The 25,427-nt window shown below is 42.7% G+C and overlaps 2 protein-coding genes across 3 annotated transcripts; one reads left to right on the top strand and one right to left on the bottom strand.

The window, feature by feature from the left end:
• Positions 1 to 143: 143 nt before the first annotated feature.
• LOC306794076 (uncharacterized protein) lies at positions 144 to 15,379 on the bottom strand (the record flags this gene model as incomplete). Its single annotated transcript, XM_079291967.1, has 13 exons — positions 144 to 2,125; positions 3,340 to 3,565; positions 4,440 to 4,536; positions 4,620 to 5,020; positions 5,893 to 6,068; positions 6,738 to 6,793; positions 7,132 to 7,287; positions 8,117 to 8,258; positions 10,412 to 10,598; positions 10,767 to 10,884; positions 12,418 to 12,555; positions 13,037 to 13,239; positions 15,257 to 15,379. 13 exons carry the CDS (start codon positions 15,377 to 15,379, stop codon positions 1,941 to 1,943), a joined length of 2,208 nt encoding a protein of 735 aa, XP_079148093.1. The 3' UTR covers positions 144 to 1,940.
• Positions 15,380 to 17,097: 1,718 nt separating this feature from the next.
• Positions 17,098 to 25,276, top strand: arfgap2 (ADP-ribosylation factor GTPase activating protein 2). Of its 2 annotated transcripts, XM_079288011.1 has the most exons (17): positions 17,098 to 17,175; positions 18,162 to 18,280; positions 18,855 to 18,927; positions 19,029 to 19,160; positions 19,594 to 19,674; positions 20,201 to 20,294; positions 20,428 to 20,484; positions 21,032 to 21,076; positions 21,927 to 21,979; positions 22,076 to 22,212; positions 22,369 to 22,500; positions 22,610 to 22,738; positions 23,286 to 23,438; positions 23,532 to 23,655; positions 24,197 to 24,284; positions 24,529 to 24,653; positions 24,927 to 25,276. In XM_079288011.1, exons 1-17 carry the CDS (start codon positions 17,104 to 17,106, stop codon positions 24,945 to 24,947), a joined length of 1,635 nt encoding a protein of 544 aa, XP_079144137.1. In that variant the 5' UTR covers positions 17,098 to 17,103; the 3' UTR covers positions 24,948 to 25,276. The 2 variants fall into 2 exon arrangements, with proteins under 2 accessions (XP_079144137.1, XP_079144138.1); XM_079288012.1 differs by lacking the exon at positions 21,032 to 21,076.
• Positions 25,277 to 25,427: the final 151 nt, after the last annotated feature.

The raw sequence follows: 25,427 nt of genomic DNA, 5'->3' as shown, positions 1-25,427 counted from the left end.
AAGTAAGTGTTTACTCATACTTAACTAAGGCTTCATAGTTTAAACATAATCATGCATGTCAAGCATAAGTTTAGTATGATGTTGAACTGCTGTCTACCATCTTGTGTGCACATATTTAGGATCTACAGTTATGTGAAGTTGATGATCTGACAGCAGATGTCTCCACTAGTCAGCGTTCAGGCGGTTGGAGGTTTTGGGGTTCATAAGTAATGACAGAGGAGAAGGAGGGGAGCTTGGTCTTGGCTGGTCTGGTTCCGTGTTGGGACTTGACTGAAGTTATGAGGCAAACCCAGAATGTGTTGAACTGATTTATTCCTTATCATACACCCACGTCGCTACATTAGCATGCTGACGTTAGCCCCGAATGATTACATCGCACACATGCACAACACACCACAGACACACAAAGCATTGCTTATTGTGTAATGAAGACATCAAATGGAAGGTTGATATAATGCACATTTCCCCTTTTATTGTAAATTAAAATCCCATTTAAAAGACGCAAATACATGACTTCACCATGATCACAGGCGGTGAAGGATCCAGCTGAGTTGGTTCGGGCATCCGATCAGGATTACTCGTGGACACCTCCCTTTACAGGGTTTCAGGTAAACCCAGAAATATCATATATCTCATCTGGAAAAGTTTCTGTGGAGAGGTACGCCTAGAATACCCTGCTAAACCTACTGCGCCTGCAACCCGGCCCGAGTCAGCAGAAGGGAACGGAAGAAAGGTTTCAAAGTGTGGAAAGTTTTATAGCTACACAAACTGAACTGCATGTCTAACGGCACATATTGTCAAGCTACCGATGTAACAAATGTAGGTAAATGTTTTGTGATTTTAATGGAAAATGATTTGTAGACCATTGGGTAAGATTTAAAGATGCTATCAGGTCTTTTTTACATCAGTAATCCTAGATGCAGCATTTAGACAGGCCTGTACTGTACATACAATAACATGCAAATGAGTCTAACTCCTCAATTACAACAGAACAGCAGCATCGGAAAAATCCTGCGAAACCAGACGGAGTGGAATTTTGTTTTCATAGCGGTAGAAATGTACGGCTGTTTTTAAGTTCTACCAGCTAGAACTGGTTCAGTGAACACTGTACTGCGTGTGACGGTGTGATTGGTTCCCTGGTCGTGGGGCAAACAACCATAAATAGAAATCAAAACCAATTCCAGGAAATAATTCATTGCTTTGTTCTGTATGATGCAATGCAACAATTGACTTCGTATAAAGGTTTGTTTTTCTGTTTTTATCTTCCAGTCGACTGGAATCAAGGAGGGATAGCGATAACATGCCGGATTAATGTCAGGCCTGTCATTATGCACCGTAGTACAACCCACCACCAGGACGCCCCATCGTAGAATTGTTCAAGCCTGTCTTAAAACAATAGCCAGGTGTTGATATGAACACTGAAACAGGTCTTGCTAGGAGGTAGGAAGGTATGTGGGTCGGTAGGAAGGAAGGTATGTGGGTCGGTAGGTAGGAAGGTATGTGGGTCGGTAGGTAGGAAGGTATATGGGTCGGTAGGAAGGAAGGTATGTGGGTCGGTAGGAAGGAAGGTATGTGGGTAGGTAGGAAGGAAGGTATGTGGGTAGGTAGGAAGGAAGGTATGTGGGTAGGTAGAAGGAAGGTATGTGGGTAGGTAGGAAGGAAGGTATGTGGGTAGAGTTTCATCGAAAAAGAGTTGGCAACACTGGGCTGGGTTTTTAGGTTGGATCATTTTAAAATGTTGCGTACTCTTGCTCGTTTCTCATTACAACCAACACTAGCTTTAAAAAGAGATCTTTTATTAAATAGCAAATTGATCCGGAGGGATGATGAAGGAACGTACATATAGACACCTGAGTATTGTTTCAGTAAGACAGACCTCTAAAGGAGGTGAAGCAATCCTTTAACAAAATACAACACATAGTAAAAGAGATTAGTTGGGTTTAGTTATCCCAAGCTGAAACCAAAAGAGATTTGCGGTCTTCAGATTTGCTCTTCCTTATGAAGTAACCAACAACCGCAGCCATCACCACCAGTGACACAAAGAAGGCGCTGGCAAACACCACAGTGCTGATGTCGGTGTTGAGGATCTCCTTGATTCCCCGAGCTCCTTCGCTGGATTTAATGTCTGGATAAATGAGAGAGACAGAGAGAGAGAGAGAGACAGAGAGAGAGAGAGAGAGAGAGAGAGAGAGAGAGAGAGAGAGAGAGAGAGAGAGAGAGAGAGACAGAGAGCGATAGAGAGAGAGAGAGAGAGAGAGACTGAGAGAGAGAGAGAGAGAGAGAGAGAGAGAGAGAGAGAGAGAGGAGACAGAGAGAGAGAGAGACAGAGATAGAGAGAGAGACAGAGAGACAGAGAGAGAGAGATAGAGAGAGAGACAGAGAGACAGAGAGAGAGAGACAGAGAGAGAGAGAGAGAGAGAGAGAGACAGAGAGAGAGAGAGAGAGAGAGAGAGTCGTAGGTAAGTCGTTGGTAAGACGTGTGGTCAGGGGAGGCAGGTGAGATCATGAAAAGCGAAAAAGAAATAATGATCAAATAAAATAAATATTAATATTTCTCTACTGATCTGTGCTATAAATGTAATTTCTTTCTGATTCCAATAATTCAAAATCGCTGAATTTGCACGCGAGCTGTGCCTCATCTCAGATCGCACAATCCCTCACGAACTGGGTTGAGCGCCTTTTGCTGTCTCATTGTTTGTCACCACTCTCATATTTGTAGACACCTGTATTACATGTTCTTTCTTTCTTTCCATAGAACAGGCCATGTAGTTCACGTGTGTGTAGAACATATTTCGTCTTGCTGATCTGAGATTAAACTGCAGTGAAGAAGCACAGCGGGGAGGCAAACAGCACCTCTGCCTCCATGACGGGTCGGGTTCATGCTTGTTCTGCCGTTGCTCTTCTTCTACACTTCTCTTCTTCTTCGTATATTTTGCTTTGACCGCAAAAATGGAAGATTCTATATCGAAGCATAAACATTTCTCAAATATGACCAAATCAACAGCAATTCAACGTCTGACAGGTAAAGTAACCTTTTATGTGTTTGTTGTTCTCTTTACACATCCGTGGTTGTTACACAGATTCGCGTCTGAAACGCTCGCAGTGTTAGGTAGGAAAGGTAGGTAGGTAAGGTCAATAGGTCAGTAGGTAGGTAGGTGGTAGATAGATAGGAAGGTAGTTAGGTAGATAGATAAGTCGTTGATAAGGTAGGTAGGTATGTCATTGTTCGGAAGGTAGATAGTTAGGTAGATAGGTAGGTATGGCTGTAGGTCGGTCGGATCGGTCGGTCGGTCGGACGGCTGATAGATCAATAAATGAATTGATAGATCACATATTCACCTGCAGCGGGCGGGTCACTCTTTTTAATCACAGGGCCGTCATCATTTGCATTGGCAACAGCCTGAACGGCAAACCGCAAAGGACCCTGGGTAATGTAGTGTCCGGCTGTGTCCCTGTGCAGCGAACGCTTGCGCCTGCGCCGGGATGGATCCGTCAGACAACCCTGGGCGCATCTGGAAAAGGCACTGCCAGGCTCGCACAGGATGACAGAGCAGGTGATGTACACCTGTAAGATGGAAGTTAAGAGGTTTTATTAAAGAAGAAGACAAGACATCCTTAAATAACAGGAAACTGTAGCTCATGCTTTGCTTCAGTTTGCATTTTCACAAAAATCTGATTTCATCTGGTCTTTGGTGATGTTATATATATAGTACAACCGGATACCTTAGACACAGGTGTCTGCAGTTCGAGATGAATCAGTCAGTAATAAACTGTAAAGACAGTCGGGCTCAGCTAAAGATCTTGGAGCTACTGTTATTTGTGCTACCACCACCAACAACCAAAAAACAGATAAATAGCTGCCAGATGGCAACCTCCTGTTCTGAAAGTGAAGTCAAAGCTTCATGTGTTAAAGCTGCATTCACTCTAGTGTCCACCAGGGGGCGACTCCTTTATGGTCTCAATCTCTAGTTTCAAGTCTTCTTCAATACAGCATGATGTTCATTTAGTACATTATGGTCCATTTAGAGTCACACAGACCATAAAGCAGGGGATGCTTTAGGGCGGGGCTACACGCTGATTGACATGGTGGCGTCCAGTCTGGAAGTTGTACGTGTTTTGGTCTTTGAACTTAAACCCTTTCACAGTGTGTTTCCACTTCATGAAGGTTCATTGTAACATGTTGGTCGCTAAAAAAATGTCTTGAAAAAAGGCTCCAACCTCTCATGTCACTTCTGGTTGCAAAGAACAAGATGGCGATGGCCAACATACAGAACTCGAGGCTTCCAAACGGCAGTCCACAAACCAATGAGTGACGTCCGGTGACAATGTCCACCTCTTAAATGCAGTCTATGATTGTACATTGTCTCATCCACACCACAGCCTGTATGAACAATATTTTTGGCATAAGTTTGGTATAATTTAATATTCATTGTTTTTACCTGATCAAAGTTTCCCGTAAATTTGAAGGCTTGAACCTCAAAGTTGAATGAAGTTTGATTAGATGGGTGGATTTTAAGTGTCGCGTCCATTTGACACCTGTCAGAAAAATGAAAAATGAAGTGAGAAATGAAAAGCCAAAAGCATTTTTGTTTGTGATCCCAGAGAGCATCAGCACTCACCCGTTCTTGATGAGGTCATAGGACAAGGTGTTTTCCGGGTTGTCATCGGGAGTGGCTTTGCACGATTCGACAAACAAATTCACATTTGGTAGATCTGATTCCGCCTGAATGCCCATGTAAATCATCTCCAACAGCTTCACCTCCACTGGATAGGCGCTGGCAGCCACCTGGCTCGTAAAGTTGCCGTCTGTGAATATCTCGAAAGTGTAGCCGAAGCTGCCGAAGCTGGACTCTGTGAAAATGTAGTCAGACTTGTGGAGGTTGTAGTACCTGGAGATGCTGATGGTTTTCGGAAACTGGCAAGAGAAGCCAATCTTAACGTTTTCCCTCCGGGTTATAACCTCGGTGGGCTTCATGTAGGAGTGTATCTCGTTCTTGAAAATGAGAAAGTCGCCTTGATCCTGTATTTCAGAGCAAAAAGAAAGCGGTATGAGAGCAGAATGAACAGGAAGTTCTGAGTTCACAAAATGCAGAATTTGTTTCATGGCATAGAGTGCTGCAGGAACGACTCCTACAACCCCATCAATGAGTCAGCATGTTTGCACTTCCGATTCCCTCGCCTCCATGTCAATGTATTTTTTTTATTAGGTTACACGTCTGAAACCAGGTTTGTGTTTAACTCAAGCTGAAGAGATTTTAACGTTTGGTGCTATGATATAAAATATGTCAGTAACTGAATTTAGAAGCTGGTTAAAGGTGGTTGCTAAGAAGTGGCTTAATGAGAACGCCATCACGTCAACTAGCCCGCCTTCACAGCCTCGTTTTGTGTACTTACATTACATTACAGTCATTTAGCAAAAGACGCTTTGATCCAAAGCGACTTACAATTCAGATTCTATCACAATTCTACACGTAGGCACGGCTAGAGGAGCAATGTTGGGGTTAAGTGTCTTGCTCAAGGACACATCAACATGCAACTGCCTGAGGCGGGGATCGAACCACCGATCCTCTGATTGAAGGATGGCCCTAAGTCCCTTGACAGCCTCACGTTAGCGTTTCACTTTACACTTCAAAAATCACAGAAGTGGTGTTTATTTGTGAAGAAAACCTGTGAGCGTCATGAACGTTTGTTTTCCACAGACATTATTTTCTGCAATAATCGAAAATCTGATGGAAGACTGTCATTGGCTTTTTTGTGGAGGAAACCGGTGATGCTAACTTCCTGTTGGATTTTTTAAAAAAAGAAAGCATCCCTGCAGCTCTCTTTTGCAATTTGATCAACGAGAATGAATTCCTGATTTTGATTTTTTTTTAATGGAAATTTTCTGCAGACCTCAAGTTTTGTGCCGCAGGTGCTGAACGACATGGAGCCCACGATGTGAGTGCCGTTGGAGGTGAGAGAGCACGACGGGTCGCTCAGCTGCAGGTAGTTCTCATCGATGCCGGGAATGGAGGCTTTCTCCAGGGCCACCATCATCTTGTTGGGTGAGCATGTGACAGTGGCCTTGCCTGTAAATCACGTTTCGTGTTCAACTTCCACATCAACGAGGACGACGTGGCTTCAGAGTGCAACGCATACAGTCTCCAATGGCCCAAACGTTAAAACACTGCTCACATGATGAACTTGGAGAAGTAAGTAAAACAACTTTGGTTGTGTTCATTGCTAAGTTAGCTAAATCAGATCCGTGGGACGATAGCACACTACTTGTGTTAAGAAGACTTGTCATCTGTAAACAGTGCAGAGAGGAGCTAAAGTAAAACAAAGAGAATAAATGATGCAACATTCACACACGACAAGGACGACTGTACACGAGTCATAGAAATAGAAAAGTATAAATACTAAAGCCAGCTGTAAATGTGGTCTCTACTGGACCCTCACTCTGCAAATCAGCCCATTCGCAAAAACAGTCCAATTCACAAGGATCTCTCCAGCGATCATGGCAGCGCTGGAGGATATCTTTTCTTCGAGTCCAGTCCCAGACTGGGAGGTTGAATCTCAAACAGGGCTTCTCGCCTCACGCTGCTCGCCGTCTCAACGTGCCGTTATTCTCTTCTTCTCTCAGTCAACACTTATTCTACAGCTCAGCTCTGTCGCTGTTGGTTAACGGCGCATGTTTCTCTCCACTGTGACCTTTTGTTCTCATGGTTTTTAACGGAGACAACTGACGATCAACACACCTTCAATGACGGCCCTCTTGGTCACCGTGACGACGACACACCTCATATCTGATTGTCTGAATGTTGAAACAGAGAAAAATATGCTTCAGTGCAAAATGCAAGAAGAACATTATCAGTCATATTCATGACAGAGTTACTGATATTATCTCACGCAGTAATGCTAATGATTTAGATTGAAAGGATAAAACATGTTGAGATCATCAGAGAAGATTTAAAGCGAATGTTACAGAAACCAGAAATACATAATCTCCTAAAGCAATAGAGGCTCATGTCTTTGTTAGTCCTCCTCGGTTACTCCTCCACTTTATAGAAAGAAACAAAAGATGTCCGCTCTGCTGACGCGACACAAAGCAGCAAGAAGGAAGTACTTGACCGTACTTTCCCCGTGACTCACGTTTCTTGAGTCTCTGCAGTGAAGCAGAACGGGACAGAGCGGTACAGGTCGGTGGGCTGAGGTTGCCAGCTCACGGTCACTTCAGCTTTTCCGTTCGGATCGTCTTTGAACACTTTGCTCGAGTTCATGGGGCCGCTCACCTGGAAGTCCTGAATGCTACCGGACAAAATGGAGACAAGTGTCAAATAATTTGGCATTATCTTCTCCTGGGCAACCAGAAATGAGGTGTCCTTGGTTACATGTGCATAGTATGCATATTAGGCAAGGCAAGGCAAGGCAAGTTTATTTGTACAGCACATTTCAACAACAAGGTAATTCAAAGTGCTTTACATAAAACCATTAAAAGCAGCAAAACACAAGGCAAAAGAAAAGGAGATTTAAAAACAATTAAAGAAACAGTGTAAGAAATAAAATTCAGTAGTAAAAAGTAAAGGAGATTTAAAACATACATTGAAACAATAATTGATGTCTTCCTGAGACATTACGCTGCTCGCACACAAACCACGTCTGGAAAAGATCTCTGCCGATTAAGCATATTATGCATATATTATCTTTATTTAGGCAGGCTAATGGACATAGGCCACGTACGGATTATTTAACGGGCCAACCGGGAACAGGTCCAGGGGCCCAAAGTGTCAGGGGCCCCTGGACTTTACTTACTAATGTCACTCACACAAACTCAAAATGAACACAAAGAAACAAAATGATGACAAAGAAACAAAATGACGACAAAGAAACAAAATGAACACAAAGAAACAAAATGAACACAAAGAAACAAAATGACGACTACAAAGAGACACACACCGGCTACAATTAGGGACAAAACAACTACAGAGACACTAAATGACGACAAGGCGACAAAACAACAACAAAGAGACTGAACACGACTAAAAATAAAGCCACGTAAAATGAATAACTCAAAAATACACCAGAGAGTCTGAGTGTCCTGCTGTGTACGTGCTCTACAGACGTAAGAGGTGAATACCTGGTGTGGTGAGCTTGTGCTCGGGCAGAAAACTGGAAATCCTGACCGACAGCAGCAAAAAGAACATCACCGTGAGAAGGAGTCTGGGACAAGAACATGGGCCGACTGTGACCAGCTTGACAGGTCGGAATCGGAGGAACGACTGAAACACAGACGGGACAACAGGAGGTGCATTAGACTTCAGTAGGTTCTAGTGCTTTCTATGCTTTCCATGCTTTCTATGCTTTAGTGCTTTCTAGTGCTTTCTATGCTTTAGTGCTTTCTAGTGCTTTCTATGCTTTCCATGCTTTCTATGCTTTAGTGCTTTCTATGCTTTCCATGCTTTCTATGCTTTAGTGCTTTCTAGTGCTTTCTATGCTTTCTAGTGCTTTCTATGCTTTCTATGCTTTCTAGTGCTTTAGTGCGTTCTAGTGCTTTCTATGCTTTCTAGTGCTTTCTATGCTTTCTAGTGCTTTAGTGCGTTCTAGTGCTTTCTATGCTTTCTAGTGCTTTAGTGCTTTCTAGTGCTTTAGTGCGTTCTAGTGCTTTCTATGCTTTCTAGTGCTTTCTATGCTTTCTAGTGCTTTAGTGCTTTCTAGTGCTTTCTATGCTTTCTAGTGCTTTCGTGCTTTCTATGCTTTCTAGTGCTTTAGTGCGTTCTAGTGCTTTCTATGCTTTCTAGTGATTTGGTGCTTTCTAGTGCTTTAGTGCTTTCTAGTGCTTTCTATGCTTTCTAGTGCTTTAGTGCTTTCTAGTGCTTTCTATGCTTTCTAGTGCTTTCTATGCTTTCTAGTGCTTTAGTGCTTTCTAGTGCTTTCTAGTGCTTTAGTGCTTTCTAGTGCTTTCTATGCTTTCTAGTGCTTTCTATGCTTTCTAGTGCTTTAGTGTTTTCTAGTGCTTTCTATGCTTTCTAGTGCTTTCGTGCTTTCTAGTGCTTTCTAGTACTTTAGTGCGTTCTAGTGCTTTCTATGCTTTCTAGTGCTTTAGTGCGTTCTAGTGCTTTCTATGCTTTCTAGTGCTTTAGTGCTTTCTAGTGCTTTAGTGCTTTCTAGTGCTTTCTATGCTTTCTAGTGCTTTAGTGCTTTCTAGTGCTTTAGTGCTTTCTAGTGCTTTCTATGCTTTCTAGTGCTTTCGTGCTTTCTAGTGCTTTCTATGCTTTCTAGTACTTTAGTGCGTTCTAGTGCTTTCTATGCTTTCTAGTGCTTTAGTGCGTTCTAGTGCTTTCTATGCTTTCTAGTGCTTTAGTGCTTTCTAGTGCTTTAGTGCTTTCTAGTGCTTTCTATGCTTTCTAGTGCTTTAGTGCTTTCTAGTGCTTTAGTGCTTTCTAGTGCTTTCTATGCTTTCTAGTGCTTTAGTGCTTTCTAGTGCTTTAGTGCTTTCTAGTGCTTTCTAGTGCTTTAGTGCATTCTAGTGCTTTCTATGCTTTCTAGTGCTTTAGTGCGTTCTAGTGCTTTCTATGCTTTCTAGTGATTTGGTGCTTTCTAGTGCTTTAGTGCTTTCTAGTGCTTTCTATGCTTTCTAGTGCTTTAGTGCTTTCTAGTGCTTTCTATGCTTTCTAGTGCTTTCTAGTGCTTTAGTGCTTTCTAGTGCTTTCTAGTGCTTTAGTGCTTTCTAGTGCTTTCTATGCTTTCTAGTGCTTTCTATGCTTTCTAGTGCTTTAGTGCTTTCTAGTGCTTTCTATGCTTTCTAGTGCTTTAGTGCTTTCTAGTGCTTTCTATGCTTTCTAGTGCTTTCTAGTGCTTTCTGTGCTTTCTATGCTTTCTAGTGCTTTAGTGCTTTCTAGTGCTTTCTATGCTTTCTAGTGCTTTATGACGCCATGTATGCCGGCTGGTGTTAGATTTGGTTGGTCAGCACTCCGTCAACGTCGCATGTCTTGAGTGAAAAAAGGTAAAGCTGAGTATTTTAAAGACAGTCATTTCAAGTCAGGATATCATGACACAGGAGTTGGTTTTAATGTCTTACTTCAGCCTCTAGTGTCTGAAAACAGGCAGCGCTATGTACGCTGCGCTTATCGAGTGTGGAGGACAAACTGTGTTTAAGGGGAGACACGACAAGGGAATCGGATATAGAATTGAACTAACAGATTGATTACAGTTGATTACTCACATGAAGAACATTATTTACTGTATTACAAGTGTTCTGAAAAGTTATGTTTAAATATGTAAAAGAGGCATTATGTAATGCTATGTCTTCTGCTCAATATCAAGTTAATCATCACTTTTTCACTCTTTTCCACACAAGATAATTCCGCTGTCACAAAGCAGTCAGTTGGTTTCCTTGAGGGTCCGACATCCTCTGTTCCTGCGTCCTACTTACTCTCCATGGAGAACTGCAGCTTCACTCTGCAGAGAGGCGGTGCGTTCATGTCGGAGGCCTCCCGCACCACCGACGATCCATCCGCGTAGGTCAAAGTGATGTTTTTGCGCGGAAAGTCATCCAGCAGCAGCTCAAACACGTGGACGCCAACGGCGACTTGACCTGCAGCCGTCAGCGCACAAGCAGTCTGGGAGGAGAATAAACCAAGATGGTGAGATCATTTTGTCTCTTCGGGGTTTTGACGTTAGAAGAACACATTTTTGGAGCTTAATTTAGGACACCTGTGAACAGACATAATACAAAGCTAAATACATGAGGAACATGATGTCGCTGCCTCCCTGATGAAAAGCATTACCTCATCCATAGCGAAGTTTGCCGGAGCCGAAGCATCTGGAGCAAAGCGGCATCTCACGTGATCTCCGTCTGGGTCGTGTGCCAGAAGCTGAAACCTTGAAAAGCAGTTCTGAGGCACGCTGCAAGGAAATCAAAACGCAGAATGTTCACACTTACATGTGTGACATATTCTGATCTTCATGCCACCTGAAGATTGAAGAAATTATGAGACGAGAAAGTAAAACAATTCTATATCTTTTCTCTCTTTAACATGTTTTTTTATTTGTGGAGGCTTCCACCATGTCAGACCTGTGAAGTCCTAATCCTCAATAATGACATTTAATTTAAAATCCCATTTGAGGGAGTCGTCTCTGATAAGACAGCAAGTCAGGCTACATACTGAGTAAATATCAAAATACATACGTGTGTATGTGAACAGAAATATAAACGCAATATGTTTTCTTTTTGTTCCCATTTTCCAAAGATTTAAGTCTTTATCTATGCACACAATATTATTTCTCTCAAATAACGAGACAGTCTTACAGCAGTTTATTAAATACTCACAACGTGTTTTGCTTGAAGTATCTTTTGTGCCGGCACAACGTTGGACGACATTAAGCAACAAAACTAACATAACCAAAATGAAATTGATATTCCATGTAGACAATTCACCAGATTTTAATTTCTGTTTATATATATGTATATATACATATATATATATATGTATATATGTATACATATATATATATATATATATATGTATATATACATATATATATATATATATATATATATGTATATATACACATATATGCATATATATATATATATATATATACATATATATATATATATATATATATGTATATATGTGTATATATACATATATACACATATATATATATATATATATATATATATATATATATATATGTGTATATGTATATATACATATATATATATACATATATATATATATATATATATATATATATATATATGCATATATGTGTATATATACATATATATATATATATATATATATGTATATATATATATATATATATATGTGTATATATATATATATATATATATATACATATGTTTAAAGTAGTTTTTAAAGCTGTCAACAGTCTGCATTACAGACTTTCTGTGATGTTATGATCCTTCATGAGCTGTTTGTAAAGAAGAAAACAGGCTCAACAATGATGGAATGTCCTCCAAAAGCTGAGGTGGAGGACATTGTTCAACGACAGATGAAAACCTATTTATTTGACTTGGTCTAATGTTTTTTCTCCTCATTTTCTATTTTTTTGTTATTCTTATTGGTCTCTGTTTTTAATTGTAATAATATATTTTGAGCTGCAGTCTTTTTATTGTGTACCTTTTATTTTTTTTACTTTGAGCTCCAGCTCTTGTCATTATTATTATTAAGGAGCTTTTTCTTCATTTGTTTGTTCATATTTCTGTATTATGGTTGAGAACTGGTCCTCAGGCTTCTTCCCGATCCGCTGGAATCTGGAGATCCAGTACCGGCACACAGTGATGTCGCACAACATGTGTTTCATTCCTCCTGCACTGACTGACAGACTGACATCTTACTGGTGTGTGTTCTGCTTCACCTGCAGAGCTCTGCTTGGTGTCTTAATCCCAGTTAAAGAGAAGGTTCGTACCGTAGAGAAGACACCGTTGTGGTGACGGGACAGCCGTTGAGGCTGTGAGAGTCGGATCGACTTCCCAGGTCCAATTCTGCGAGAGAAGTCCAGTTCGTCTTTCCTTCCACATTGGACGTCCAGCAGCAGCCCGAGTCCCTGAGGAGAACAAGATGAAATGGGTTAAATAAATACACACACACACACACACAATTATTATTGTTATTTTTATGTTATTATTATTTATTTTAGTTTTTACTGTGTATCCCATTTTATTTACAAAAATGTAGTTGTAGTTATTCAGCTTCATTCTCTGTATTTATTAAAGCATTTCTAAATAATTTCCTGTGTTTACATGGCTATACATATTTATGTCGTTATGTCGTCATAATTGTTTTTTGGGTTCATGTAGAATGTCTAATGTAATCATTTTCTGAAAACCTAAAAAAATATATAAATCATAAAAAAATAAAAATATTGAGCCTTCAAAATCAACTTTGAAAGTCTCACAGACATGTTTGGTGTTATAACTTCGTTTACTAACACTCTGATTTCCCCCCACATCTGCATTCAGGCCACAACAACAGATGAAGCACTGTACACGTCCACTGATGTGCAGAGAAGAAGGCGCTCACGTTACCTCAGGGAAAAGGAGGTTTCATTGGTGAAGGTGGTCGCTGCTGTGCGCCGCTCAGACTGGCACCAGCGCCCCGGTCCGGTGGAGTCCTCGTCCGTTTGCAGGACAGTTGACTCAGTGGAGCTCGTGCACACCCCGCCCTCACAGCTGTGGGATGACTGGCTCTCACATGTGTTTCTACCATTCTGTCTGCGATGAAAGGTCACCTGCAAAATAAAACACGCACTGCATTCATACTATGAATCGTTTTAAAGCACTTGTTTCCTTGTAGTGTTTCTGTCTCGGCGGGTTGTAAAGGTGTCTCCATCGTTTAGATCAGGGGTTCTTAACCTTTTTGACCTCGGGGCCCAACTGTTCAAGGACAAAGTGTCCCGGGGCCCACTCTGACTATATGCATCAAAAGTGTCAGACAACCTGCAGGTCATACAGAAACAGAGCAGTGGGCCTTTGGAGTCAGTAAAAATTTAAGATTTTTGTCCGCATAAAATAAAAAAGTATCTTTCAGTATAAATAACTGCCGGTGGCTGTATCTGTACAGGTAAAGGACAGTATAGGGCTGTAACTACACTATCAGTGAACAACTGCCTCACATTTGAAGAAGATTGGACAAAGTATGACCATTCACATACAGTGTTTCTTCATGAAGAGATCCAGGCGGAGCTCTAAAAGGACATTTGGAGACCCAAATGGACACATGGTAACCACATGATATTCTGACACACTAAAGGTGTTTCTCCCTTTATATTGTGATTTTATATTATTTTCCTTTTATTTTTAGCCTTTGCAAATTGCAAAAACTATGTATATGTGGTCGAATACGTGGTGTGTGAGTAGCGGACTTGCTGTGCTTAATGGCTGCGACCGAGCGCACGAACGAGAATGAGAATAGCTCAGTTACGCAAACGTTGGTTGACGGCTTATGGAAGAGGAGGATAAGGTTTGTATTATAAGTACCAGCGTTTTCTGAAGACAGTAGCTCCATGGTAACATCCGCTAGCACGTTGTCGGGTCTGTAATGTGTCTTTTTCCGTCGAAATGCTGCAAGATACGACTTGCAGCGGTTATGGCGACTTTGGACAGTGTGTGTGTGCTCCTTTTGTGGATAAACCATAAGAAATGAAAGAAAATCGATGATTTCTTTGCAAAGATGCGGATTTTGGGCATGCTGGGATACCAAACACGGACATGTTTTGTGACGTATTTGCGCAAACAAGCCGTAGGAACGGAAGGGGAGGGGATGGAGGATGCCGGTGTTGAACAGGCAAAACCCTTGTTAAATAAATGAGATGATACAATGTGATGATCACAAAGACATTTATTATCATGTGTATGGAAACCTGAATACACAACAAGAAGCCCAACAGACTTGCCCACGAGCGTTGGATGTTTCGTCGCTTGGTGTCGCTTTATTTTTGAAGGCTCCAGTGCTTCGTTTGATAGCATTAGCCCACATTCCACACACTGAGCCCTCGGCTCTGCCTCGTTGCCTCCGTTCACAAAGCCGTACTTAAGAAAGTCAGGGTTGTACTTGCGCACACATTTAGACTTTTGGGGGGTATGGCACCACTGTCGTCTTCATTTTTTCTTTTTAATAACTTATCCATAACTTTCGCTACAGGCTAGCGGCTAGCTGAGTGTCTTCTTCTGCTTATTGCAGCTTGTTAAACAACTGACTGACGCATTACCGCCACCAGGTGGTGGGAAGCTGTATTGTAACTGAGTGTCTCATGGATAACAGTGATATCTCTGGTGTCTTCGATTGATAACCTATGCGGTCCCGCGGCCCTCGCGGCCCACAGGTGCAAAACTGAAAGTTTTTCGCGGCCCTCTAGGTGGCGCTCGCGGTCCAATCATGGGCCGCGGCCCTATGGTTAAGAATCACTGGTTTAGATGACAGCAGGAGGTGTGAATGACGTGCAGGTGTTTCACAAGCCGAGGAGCACTCCCTCCCTCCACCCTCTCATGTTAAGAACATGGGTTCTAAAATATGTTTTTCAGTTTGTTCTTCTGACTCTTTCGTCATAGTTTACGCGGCAGGAAACCTTTTTCAAACAGTAAATCTTGATTATGAAATAAAAAATGATAAATCCTTCAAACAGTACTTGCTTTTTTTTGTAGTTTTGCTTTGAATCCCTTTGGTAAACGTCCAATGTTGTGATAACATTGAAAAACAAATTACATTTCTAAAATATGATGATGATGATTAAAAAAACAACACAATACCTTGAATGTCCCATCCGTCTTCCTCCTCAGAGGCATGAAAGTGATGCTGTCTCCGTAAAAGCTGAGCGTGGAAGAAACCCCCAACAGCGCGGACAGCAGCAGCAGCAGCGCAGCGGCCTCCATGACGTCTGACTCAGTGTGATCGGAAGAGAAGCTCGTTCAGTCGGTGATAACGTGAGAGGCGGCTCCATCTCCATCACCCAACCGGACCAACCAGATCTGCGCTGATGTGTCACCATTTATCGTGCTTTCTTCTTGGCATTCTGCCTTTCTGTTGGCCATGAACTTCCATCGCCTGGTTTGGGTTCCAGTCGTCAGTCATCCAGGGCCTGTTTAACGGATGGACAGTGCGTGAAGTGACGGGAATTAATCCGTCGACTCGGACGAGCTTCAGACTCACAGTCGGTCAACTCCATTCTGTTTGGATTCGATCCTTAATTGGACATTTGTGACATTGTTTCCTGGTCGATCCTATCATTAGAGACAAAGTAGACAAGAATCAACATCAAATGTGCAGCATTTACAAACAGTCTGCGTGTTCAAAATGACTCTCATCGTGTTGCCTTTGGGTTGTGTTTGTGTGTTGTTTCTTTCTGTCTGAGAATGCTTTTTCTTTTGTTGCTGTCTTTATTGTGTCTTTATAAGACGATCAGCTCACTGGATTCAAAACATCCCGCCAGTTTAAAATCAGCCAGCTGGCACAGTTATGAAACGTTGATTAATGTGTGTCGTCCTTATAATGTCATTTAAATAAATAAAAACAAAAAAAGAGGTTGTGTAGAATATACAAAATGTAATAGAAAGAATCAACCCTGACTGATCATTTTGATGTTGGAGCTGGTTGAGGTGGAGCCACTTTGGACTATTTTGCATGATATTTAGTCTATAACAATGGATCATATTCTATAAACGTATTACAGTTCTTTTATGTAACATCTTAATCCATAAAGTAGCAACAGCTGAGAAATATATGTAGTTATTCACTCTTAAATAGGGAAGTAGAAGTATCGTAAAAGGGAAACACGCAGGAGTGCTTGAGTAAATGACTTTATGCCACCATGGTTGTGAAGAGGAGACAAAAACTAAATATGTGAAGACTTAGTAAGAATTCTGACATTTGCAGAATCAGTAACATCGTTTCTGTCAAAACTTATCTTTCACTTTTCTGTCACTTTTAGGTATTGTATTTCCATTGTACTGTAATTATTGCAATGCATTTCTGTTTGTTGTTCCTGTTTAAACCATGTAAAGCAGTTTGTGACTTTGTTTTGAGAGGCACTGTGTTCCTAGTATTTGTTTTTTAGTATCAGTATTTATAGTATCAGTATTATGGAGTTTTGACCTCTTAAAGCTTATTTAGAAATTAATATTTAGTGTTGATTCAATGATTACACTGCCATTCCTGTTGACTAATTGATCCACTGGTATGATATAAAGAAAAATAGATTGTTTTAACAATATCCTAACCCAATGTAAATTATTTTAAATGTGTCCTTCAGAGGAGTTAAGAAAATGTAATCCACCATCTTCATAGTAATTCATAATGACTGATTTCTGACCATATAGACCTATAACTAATCCTCTCTATGATCCCATTAAGGGCTTAATGCTGATTGGTTTAGCCAATAAGAGTTGGCTGCAGCATTTAAAATATAGTTTATTGTACAAGAGTGAAAATGGAGGAACGTTGAATTATTACACGCAAGCTACGCGCCAATCAACAGGTTTTACGTTGAAAGCTTTACGTTTGTGTGAGCGTAAACCGGCTTTTCGCTTTTATTGGGTGTATGACCAAATGGCTATCCGTAGTGACGTAATCTTATGGAAATCTGTCTAACAGTTGCAAGATGGCTACGGAACCAAATAAGACTGAGATCCTCACCATTTTTAAAAGACTTAGATCCATTGCCACAAACAAGGTAACCGAATAGGACGCCGGCGGCCGTTGTGTGTGCATGTTTTTTTTTAAATATATGTACATATATATATATATATATATATATATATATATATATATACATACATATATATACATACATATAGATACACACATATAGCCCATGTATGCCATGTAGCTAGCTCCCATGTAGTTGGTCCTAGCATGTAGCTATGTAGCATGTAGCTAGGCCCGACTACATGGGAGCTAACGACTGCTAGCCTCAAACATAAAGGCCACGTATACGGGTTGTGTATGCCGAGGAGGGGGAAGCTAACCACTTAAGCCTCACTACGTTATGGAAAAGTATTAACGAGACAGCTAGGTAGTCTAAAACTCTAGATACATACAAAATGAGACTCGGTTTAACAAAGATATGTACGTGAAGGATTGACAGTATTGAACCATATGCTATCCAATGCTAGCAGTGTCTGACGTAATAACTACCGGTAGCTACAGGACATATGGCAGGCTGGCTTGGGATCAGTTTAATATTAATTGTAGGTGTATTGTATCTGATTTGATACGTTTTATTAAAGCTGGTTACAATGAGAGTGTAAATCAAATCCAGTGGTGAAATGTAACGAAGTAGATTTAACTTAATCAAATCTTCAGGTACTTTACTTGAGTGTTTACATTTTGTGTAACTTTATACTTCTACTGTACTACAGCTCAGAGGTACATATTGTACTTTATACTGTACTACATCTCAGAGGTACATGTTGTACTTTATACTGTAGTACATCTCAGAGGTACATATTGTACTTTATACTGTAGTACATCTCAGAGGTACATGTTGTACTTTATACTGTAGTACATCAGAGGTACATGTTGTACTTTATACTGTAGTACATCAGAGGTACATATTGATGTGTTGGTGTTGACTGAAGCGGCTCTCTGCAGTGTAATAACCACTGAAATGTTGACGCTAACAATAGCTCATGGGATGTGCGTGTTGTTTCTGCACAGGGATGTTTTGACTGCGCCGCCAAAAACCCGAGCTGGGCGACTATCTCCTACGGCGTGTTCTTGTGCATCGACTGCTCCGGCATCCACCGCTCCCTGGGAGTGCATCTCAGCTTCATCAGGTAAGCCTCGGCGTGCAGCTGTCAACAGTCCGCATCATGGCGCCCACCTCTGAGAGGAGTTGAGCTGTCTGAAGGGAATACTTTAATTACAGTGTGTTCTGTGTGGAGAATAGTTCTGCGACCACAGATTGTGAATGACTCAGAATTCGCAGATGCATCGGCTACGTTCACACCGCAATCTTTAGCCTGAGATGGAGCCCACACTGTCACTCACTGCACTCCCTGAACATGTGTTATTTAAGAGAAAGGACAGACAGAAAGGTCTACTTTATGTGTTTGAAGGTATATGACCAGGATGAAAGCAGGTTAAAAAGATAAAGATAGAAGTGAACCCACCAGAGAGACAATGGAATGAAGGAAGAACACTGTTGCTGTACAGCTGGGCAGCTTTTTATTCACTGTTAGAAGGATTAAAAAAGGGAAATCAGCGTGTGTTTACATTCAGTAGCTTGTCAGACAAATCAAAATGGAAAAGATCAGATTCCTGCTGTTCATGAAACACAGTTTTGAGTCACATACATCAGATTTGGTCCACTGCTGATTCTTTCTCCATGTTCTTCCCTCTGTGCCTCAGGTCCACTGAGTTAGACTCCAACTGGAACTGGTTCCAGCTCAGATGCATGCAGGTTGGAGGCAATGCCAATGCGGTGAGTCCAGCTTGAGGTCAGGCGTGAATCAAATTTAAAGAATGAGATACAAGATGTTTAGGTTCAAGGTAGACATCAATAACTCCTCCTTCTGTTTGAAGACGGCCTTCTTCCGTCAGCACGGCTGCTCCACAAACGACACCAACGCCAAGTACAACAGCCGCGCCGCTCAGCTGTACCGGGAGAAGATCCGGCACCAAGCTAACGCCGCGTTGTCCAAATATGGCTCAGACGTGAGTATCACTTGAGTGGAAACCGTTTAAAGGGGGAGGAGTCTCGTGTTGTAGGGCTGCACAATTAACTAAAGTGTCTGTATTTGTATTGCACACACACACACAAGGACACTTACACTATCTGAGCTTTTCTGATCCAGGATGGTTTTTATAGTCATGTGATACGTTTGTGACCTCCTATAGTCTGACAGCTGATAGCTGCACACAACAACCCGACCAGCTGGTTTGTTGTGTCAGAACTGAACAGAACTGAGCCGGCGTCCTGTCGATGGTTGTCGTGTTACATCAGAGTCTGAGCCGTGCTGGCAGGTCTGGTTCAGAGTCCGGCAGGTGCACTGATCACGCTACCTGATGACAAGAACATGAGAGGCTTGAAACGCTGCTGTGTGAACACAACGTGTCTCAGTTATCACTCTTCTTGTCTTTGTCGCAGCTCTGGATCGAATCTTCTGCAGGAGGAACTCCTGCAGCTCCTCAGAAGAAAGAGGCAGACTTTTTTGCAGAACTCACACAGGTGTGTGTGTGTGTGTGTGTGTGTGTGCGTGTGTGTGTGTGTGCGTGCGTGTGCGTGCAACAAAACCCCAGCAGCCATCTTCAATAAATACGTTCGTGATCACTAAACGTATTTAGCCACATATCGGGAGCAAACACGTAAAAGATGATAATTAAACATTTAAGTGAAACACAACACATCTGAAACTAAAGTCATTAGTAATACCAGTAAATATAAACAACAGCATTAATACAACAAAAACATAGTAAAGTTGAGGAAAATGTGTAAAAACGTTTAAAAATCAGAACTATAGCGAATGAAAACAGGAGCATAATCTCCATTAAAGGAAGTTGTGTTTGTGTTGTTGGCAAATCTGTGTTAATAACATATTGTTGACATTACTGTGACGCAGCATCGTGTTATCAGCTGAAACGCGTTGCAGTTGATACATCTGTGATGCTGCTGGACCGACATCATGAAATGTTTTCTCTCGCTCGATAGGAAACATAAATACATAAATACTTTGTTTCTCTGTCTCCGTCCTCAGAACGCTGAGGACTGGAGCGTGGCGCCGGAGCAGAACGGAGCCGCTCTGACCTCACAGCTGATGGACACGCCAGCCAAAGGCCAGGAGGACACCCGTCAGTAGAACAAGCCTTTGTCTTATCGGGTTTACACATTTTAAAGGTTCTATAAAACAGATGCATCAGCTGCAGGGGACTCCTCTGAATTCGATTATTTAATAAAAGGAGTGTTTTGTGGTGCTGTTCACAGAGCTGGAGGAAGGACCCAGCATCCACGGTCTGAGCTCGTCACCCAAAGCCTGCATGGGTGAGTCTGTGAGCTCCACTCGGCTCTTTCATAACCTCAGCACTGTCATGTGCAGCCCCCCCCCCCTCATGGTGGACACGTGTGCTTATTCTCAGTGATGCTCTCCCTGTGCCTGGAGCTCCATTCGTTATCTGACTGTGTCTGTCTGCACCGACATGCATCTGCAGATTGTTTCCCTGATTCATTATACTGATTCATAGTCAATTATTTAGCGTATTTCATAGAAACAGATGCAGCAGAATGTGTTCAAACCAACAGAGAGAATATAAATCAAAGAGAGAGATTCATGAATGATCATAACTGTTTTTAAGATCACGAACAGCACACGTTGTGTCTGCCTGAGGTTACTTTGTGATGACATGTCAGCAGAATAACACACAAAGCATTGAGCTAAAGGAAAGTCCTAAAGTGAACCGCTCAGTTCTCTTCAGCTTCCTGTCGACTGATTCATTGATCCATATGTTGTGTGTAACTGTGGCTCAGAGCTTGATGTTGATGTTAAATGGGCTCCTTCTGTGTTTTGGACGGTGGTTGTGATGACGCGTAGACGACTCCATGCGTCTGTCCTCACAGGACGGGCGGACCCCTGCAGGTGACTAGCCGCTGTTGGTGCCGGCGGTTGCATGGCTGTGTTTGCTTGATTTGACTCTTCAGTTTTGTGCCGATCTCACCGCAGAAAAGGACTCGTTCAGGAGAAACGCTTTGGGCTATTCCTGCTCGTCGGCACGACAAGTTGCCGCTGCGTTGTGTGAACATGAACGGAGGTTATTGTGGAGCTGAAATACCTGCAGCTGATCCGTGTGATGCTGCTGACATTCCACATTCCACAAGTGTTGACGTTGTGCGTCATAGCTCTTCATTGAAAGGTTCAAAGGAGTCTAAAAATAGTCTCTGAACAAATAGTTTCCTGAAGTGTCTGTGATGTTCTCTCAGCGTGCAGGTAACAGACTGACGAGCACTCGTCTGTTTGATGTGCCAGAGTTCCCACGCGGAAAGCTGTTTAAAGTCATTTAAGCACAACGAAGACGAGAGAAAGTCAAACGTCCTGAAATATTGTTCCAACGTTCTCAACATTTTCCTTCAGCTGAGAACAAGAGCGCCGCGAACGGAAACGTTGCCGTCAGAAAGTACGACTTAGTGGTCACACTCTGGATCATATTAACGTTGAGTTGGTAGTTTAGAGATGAGAGAGTTTGAATCACGCGGTGAACACCTTAGCGACACTGCTTGAGATGTAGACGTGAGTCTCTGCTGGTTTCTTCTGTTATCACTTTGTCATCGTGTTGCATGTTGGAACCGTACACCAGAGCATCTTTAGAAACCAACCAGCCTCAGTGCAGCTTCTCCTTGTGAGCCGTGGGGATTCTTCATGCTTTGATTCCAGCTACTGAATGAAAGTAGTCTTTGAAGTTTGTTTCAACAGATTCTACTCTGTGTTACAGACGTGAAGGCCTCCATCATCGGTAAAAAGAAGCCCATGTCTGCCAAGAAAGGGGTGAGTCTCGTTTCCACCAAACCACGAGCCTCGTGTTTGAGCGTCCTCTTTAACTTTCATCCGTACTTATGAATATGTGACGTTGACTCGGTGCAGCTCGGTGCAAAGAAAGGTCTCGGAGCCCAGAAGGTGAGCAGCAAGAGCTTCTCTGAGGTGGAGAAGCAGGCGCAGGTGGCCGAGAAGATGCGGGAGGATCACGCCGCTGAGGCCAAGAAGCACGCCGAGGAGTCCATGTGAGGAGACACTTTACTCTCCTATTCCCACCTCAACTCGTCTCACATCATTACAAGAAATGTTTTTCTCCGTAATTGTCGTTCATCCATCCATTCTTTTCAAAATAAGAGATAAAACACTTTGTGCTCCGACGTGACTCGTTGTGGCTCTTGCAGCGTGGCCTCCATGCGTTTGGCCTACAAAGAGCTGGAGATCGACAGGAAGATGGAGGAGAAGAAGATCCAGAGCCTGGAGGGCAAGAGGAGGGAGCAGGCCGAGAGGCTGGGGATGGGCTTCGGCAACAGGAGGTAACGCCCGAGGGTCGGCGAACCGGAAGGTTCCGCTGCACTCCAGCGGCCCTCGTTGTCCCTGAAGCGGCTCGCTTCTCCTCTCAATGTGTTGCTGTTCCTGTTTCAGCGCCGTGTCTCACTCGGTGATGTCGGAGATGCAGGTGATCGAGCAGGAGACCCCCGTGGGAGCCAAGTCCTCCTCTCGCTCCAAACTGGACTTGTTTGAAGAGCCGGGTTTCACCTCCGGACCCCCGAAGTACGTAAGACACCTCGAGGGACCTGTGCTTATTGATCTCGCACAGTTTGAAGCTGTCGTATGTGTTGTTGTCGCATGATGTTGATCATATCAGACACCAGTTCGTGATAATCTGCTGATGGACCACAGACTCTCTGGAACATCTGCATTGAGGTGAAAGCTGACCCGTTGATTCATGTGCACTGTCCCTCGTAAATAGATGCATTCAAGTCAAACAATGAATATGTTTCTTTGAGAGAAATGTGATTTCAGTCGATGGCGTGATATCCTCTTTGTGCAGCCTCAGCGTTGTTGTTATGAACTCGTGGGACGTCAGGATCTTAAGTCATCAGAGGAACCAGCTGAGCTAACGTCAGCATCATTAGCTCGTCTCTCAGCGTCGGAGAAACACCGATTATTAACGTGAAGCTGCTTCATTCAGTGTTTTGATCAGTTGTTTCAGTAGAGAGGACATTATGAATTGTGCGTTTGAATCTCTGATTGTGTGCTTTGACCACAAAGAGCTGAACAGAACCCCGTTAACGCTCCGCTGTGTTTGATCTTCCAGGTATAAGGACAACCCGTTCACAGTGGGAGACACCTTTGGGTCCCGGTGGGACACCGAGGGAGGAACCGCCTCCTTCACCACCTCCTGGGCTCTGGAGAAAGACGACCCCAAAGCGGAGGTCACCATCTCCAGCATCCAGCCCATTGGAGAGAGGTATCTGCTGTCCTCTGTGTTGTAACGGCACCAATGAAGCCGCCGTTTCCTCCGGCCGGTGTGCAGCTCTGACCTGCTCTGTGTTTGATCCAGACTCCCCAGCAGGAGGAAAGACGTGTCGGCTCCGCTGTCCGAGTCCAGCGAGGCCCGACAGAAGTTTGCCAATGCAAAGGCCATTTCTTCAGACATGTTCTTTGGTCGGGAGATCAGTGCAGAGGTGAGCAAACGACTCGGCTCCTCAATATTCACATCTTCATGCTCAGAAATCACTCAGACGTCAACTTTCTAGAAGATTTAGGAGCAAATTAGGGCGCGGCTTTCCCCACTTCTTTCCTCTGTGCAATGCTTGAAAGGATGCTTTAAGACGATATTGCTCTTTTGTAATTGCTCTCGTGTATTATTGTCCATGTTTCATATGTTACATTATATTTATGGTTGTTTGATTCAGTAGCATCACTATCTTTTATTAGGAGTTAATGCGGCTCTATGAACCACACACAGTCATTCTTATAGCTCCTATATCTCGTTAAAGTACCGTGTTATCCACATTACGTAGTCACATCTTATCTCTGTTCGTTTAGTTCTCTGTAATATTGGGCGTTTTTAACATTATTTCGGTGGAGGCTTCAGTGTGCTTCCTGCACTGTGATATTATTTATCTCTGCGCTTCAGTTTAGGATGATAACTGAACTTGGATACATGTTTCCGTGTATATGACAGCAGTAACTCGGTCACGGTGACTTGTCTTTGGTCCTCAGTACGACGCAAAGACCCGACTGGAGACCATGTCTGGAAGCACCTCCATCAGCTCAGCGGACCTGTTCGGGGACGGAAGTGACCAAAAAGGTAACTCCTGCTTGATTGAGTGTTTGTGTAGAAAAGAGCTGCAGGTTCATCTTTTCAAAAGGGTTCAAATTCCCTGAAACAGCTGGAAATAGTGCATTTGTTGGGGACTGTTTTTAGCGGCGGATGAATCCACATTTGGTGCTCTGGTGAGTCAAAATAAACGAGTGTGTGAAGGGAAATCTATCTGCACCCTTATCATCCCACTTACTCCCCAAATGAGTGATTGAACGTCCCCTCCTCTCAGGCAGGGGCCCGGGCTTCGACAGCGTGCTGCCCTCCGGCCCCGACATCGCACAGTTCAAACAGGGAGTCAAGACTGTAGCGGGAAAGATGGCCGTCCTGGCCAACGGGGTCATGAATACAATCCAGGTGAGCCGTCAGCCGGGTCAACGTCACCTTAAAGAGACTGCGTGTGAGCGTGAGCGAGAGGTTCTTCTGCAGAGTCTGAGTCTGTTAGGAGTCTAGAATACGTCCACAGCAGAACATGCTTCTCCGTCTGTTTCTATAAACTCTACTGTAGTAGAACTGTGACTCTGGAGAAGAACCTCACACACCACTAAACATCTCTACTGTCTCTTTAAACCGGGGAAATGATTGAACAATGTTTGCTCATTTCTCTGGATTTGTGAAATGTTTTCTCAGGATCGTTACGGCTCGTACTAATCACCTCTGACCTTTGGGAGGAAACGCTGACTGACGCCTGTGAAGAGCCGCCCGGCCTCCTGACGGACCGCGAGAGAGACGGGCAGCAGGACGGGTTGCATGGGGACAATGAAAGCGTCCTCTAGAGACAATGCTGCAGCAGTGAGAGCGTCACAGGGTGAAGTCGCCGTTCTTCTCCTGAAACCCACTTCTGTTGGTCTGTTTTCAAAAAGGACGCCAGAGTTAATTCTACATTTTATTCCTTATACATAAATCAAAGTGTTGTTTTTGATTCATATTGTCAAATGTCTTATGTTTTTTGTGATATTAAAAGAAAAGTGCAGTATATCTATATATATATATTTTCAACGTTAATTTGAAGACCAATACAGAAATTTTGCATTTGGTGTTTGATTCACGGAAGTTCAGATTTATTTTTATTTTCATTGACACAAAACACTGAAATATGCATTTCTGTCTGAAAGTATATGTTGTAAAAAC

The sequence above is a fragment of the Melanostigma gelatinosum genome, assembly GCF_949748355.1.
Source record: "Melanostigma gelatinosum genome assembly, chromosome: 2".
Lineage (NCBI taxonomy): Eukaryota > Metazoa > Chordata > Actinopteri > Perciformes > Zoarcidae > Melanostigma > Melanostigma gelatinosum.
This window is presented reverse-complemented; position numbering and strand designations above follow the sequence as displayed.

Excerpts from the sequence above, each read along its gene's own strand:
- arfgap2 (XM_079288011.1), top strand. The coding sequence starts at position 17,104 with ATGGCTACGGAACCAAATAAGACTGAGATCCTCACCATTTTTAAAAGA. Across the intron at positions 17,176-18,161 it reads GATCCATTGCCACAAACAAG|GGATGTTTTGACTGCGCCGC; the intron begins GTAACCGAATAG and ends GTTTCTGCACAG. Across the intron at positions 22,739-23,285 it reads TTCACCTCCGGACCCCCGAA|GTATAAGGACAACCCGTTCA; the intron begins GTACGTAAGACA and ends TTGATCTTCCAG.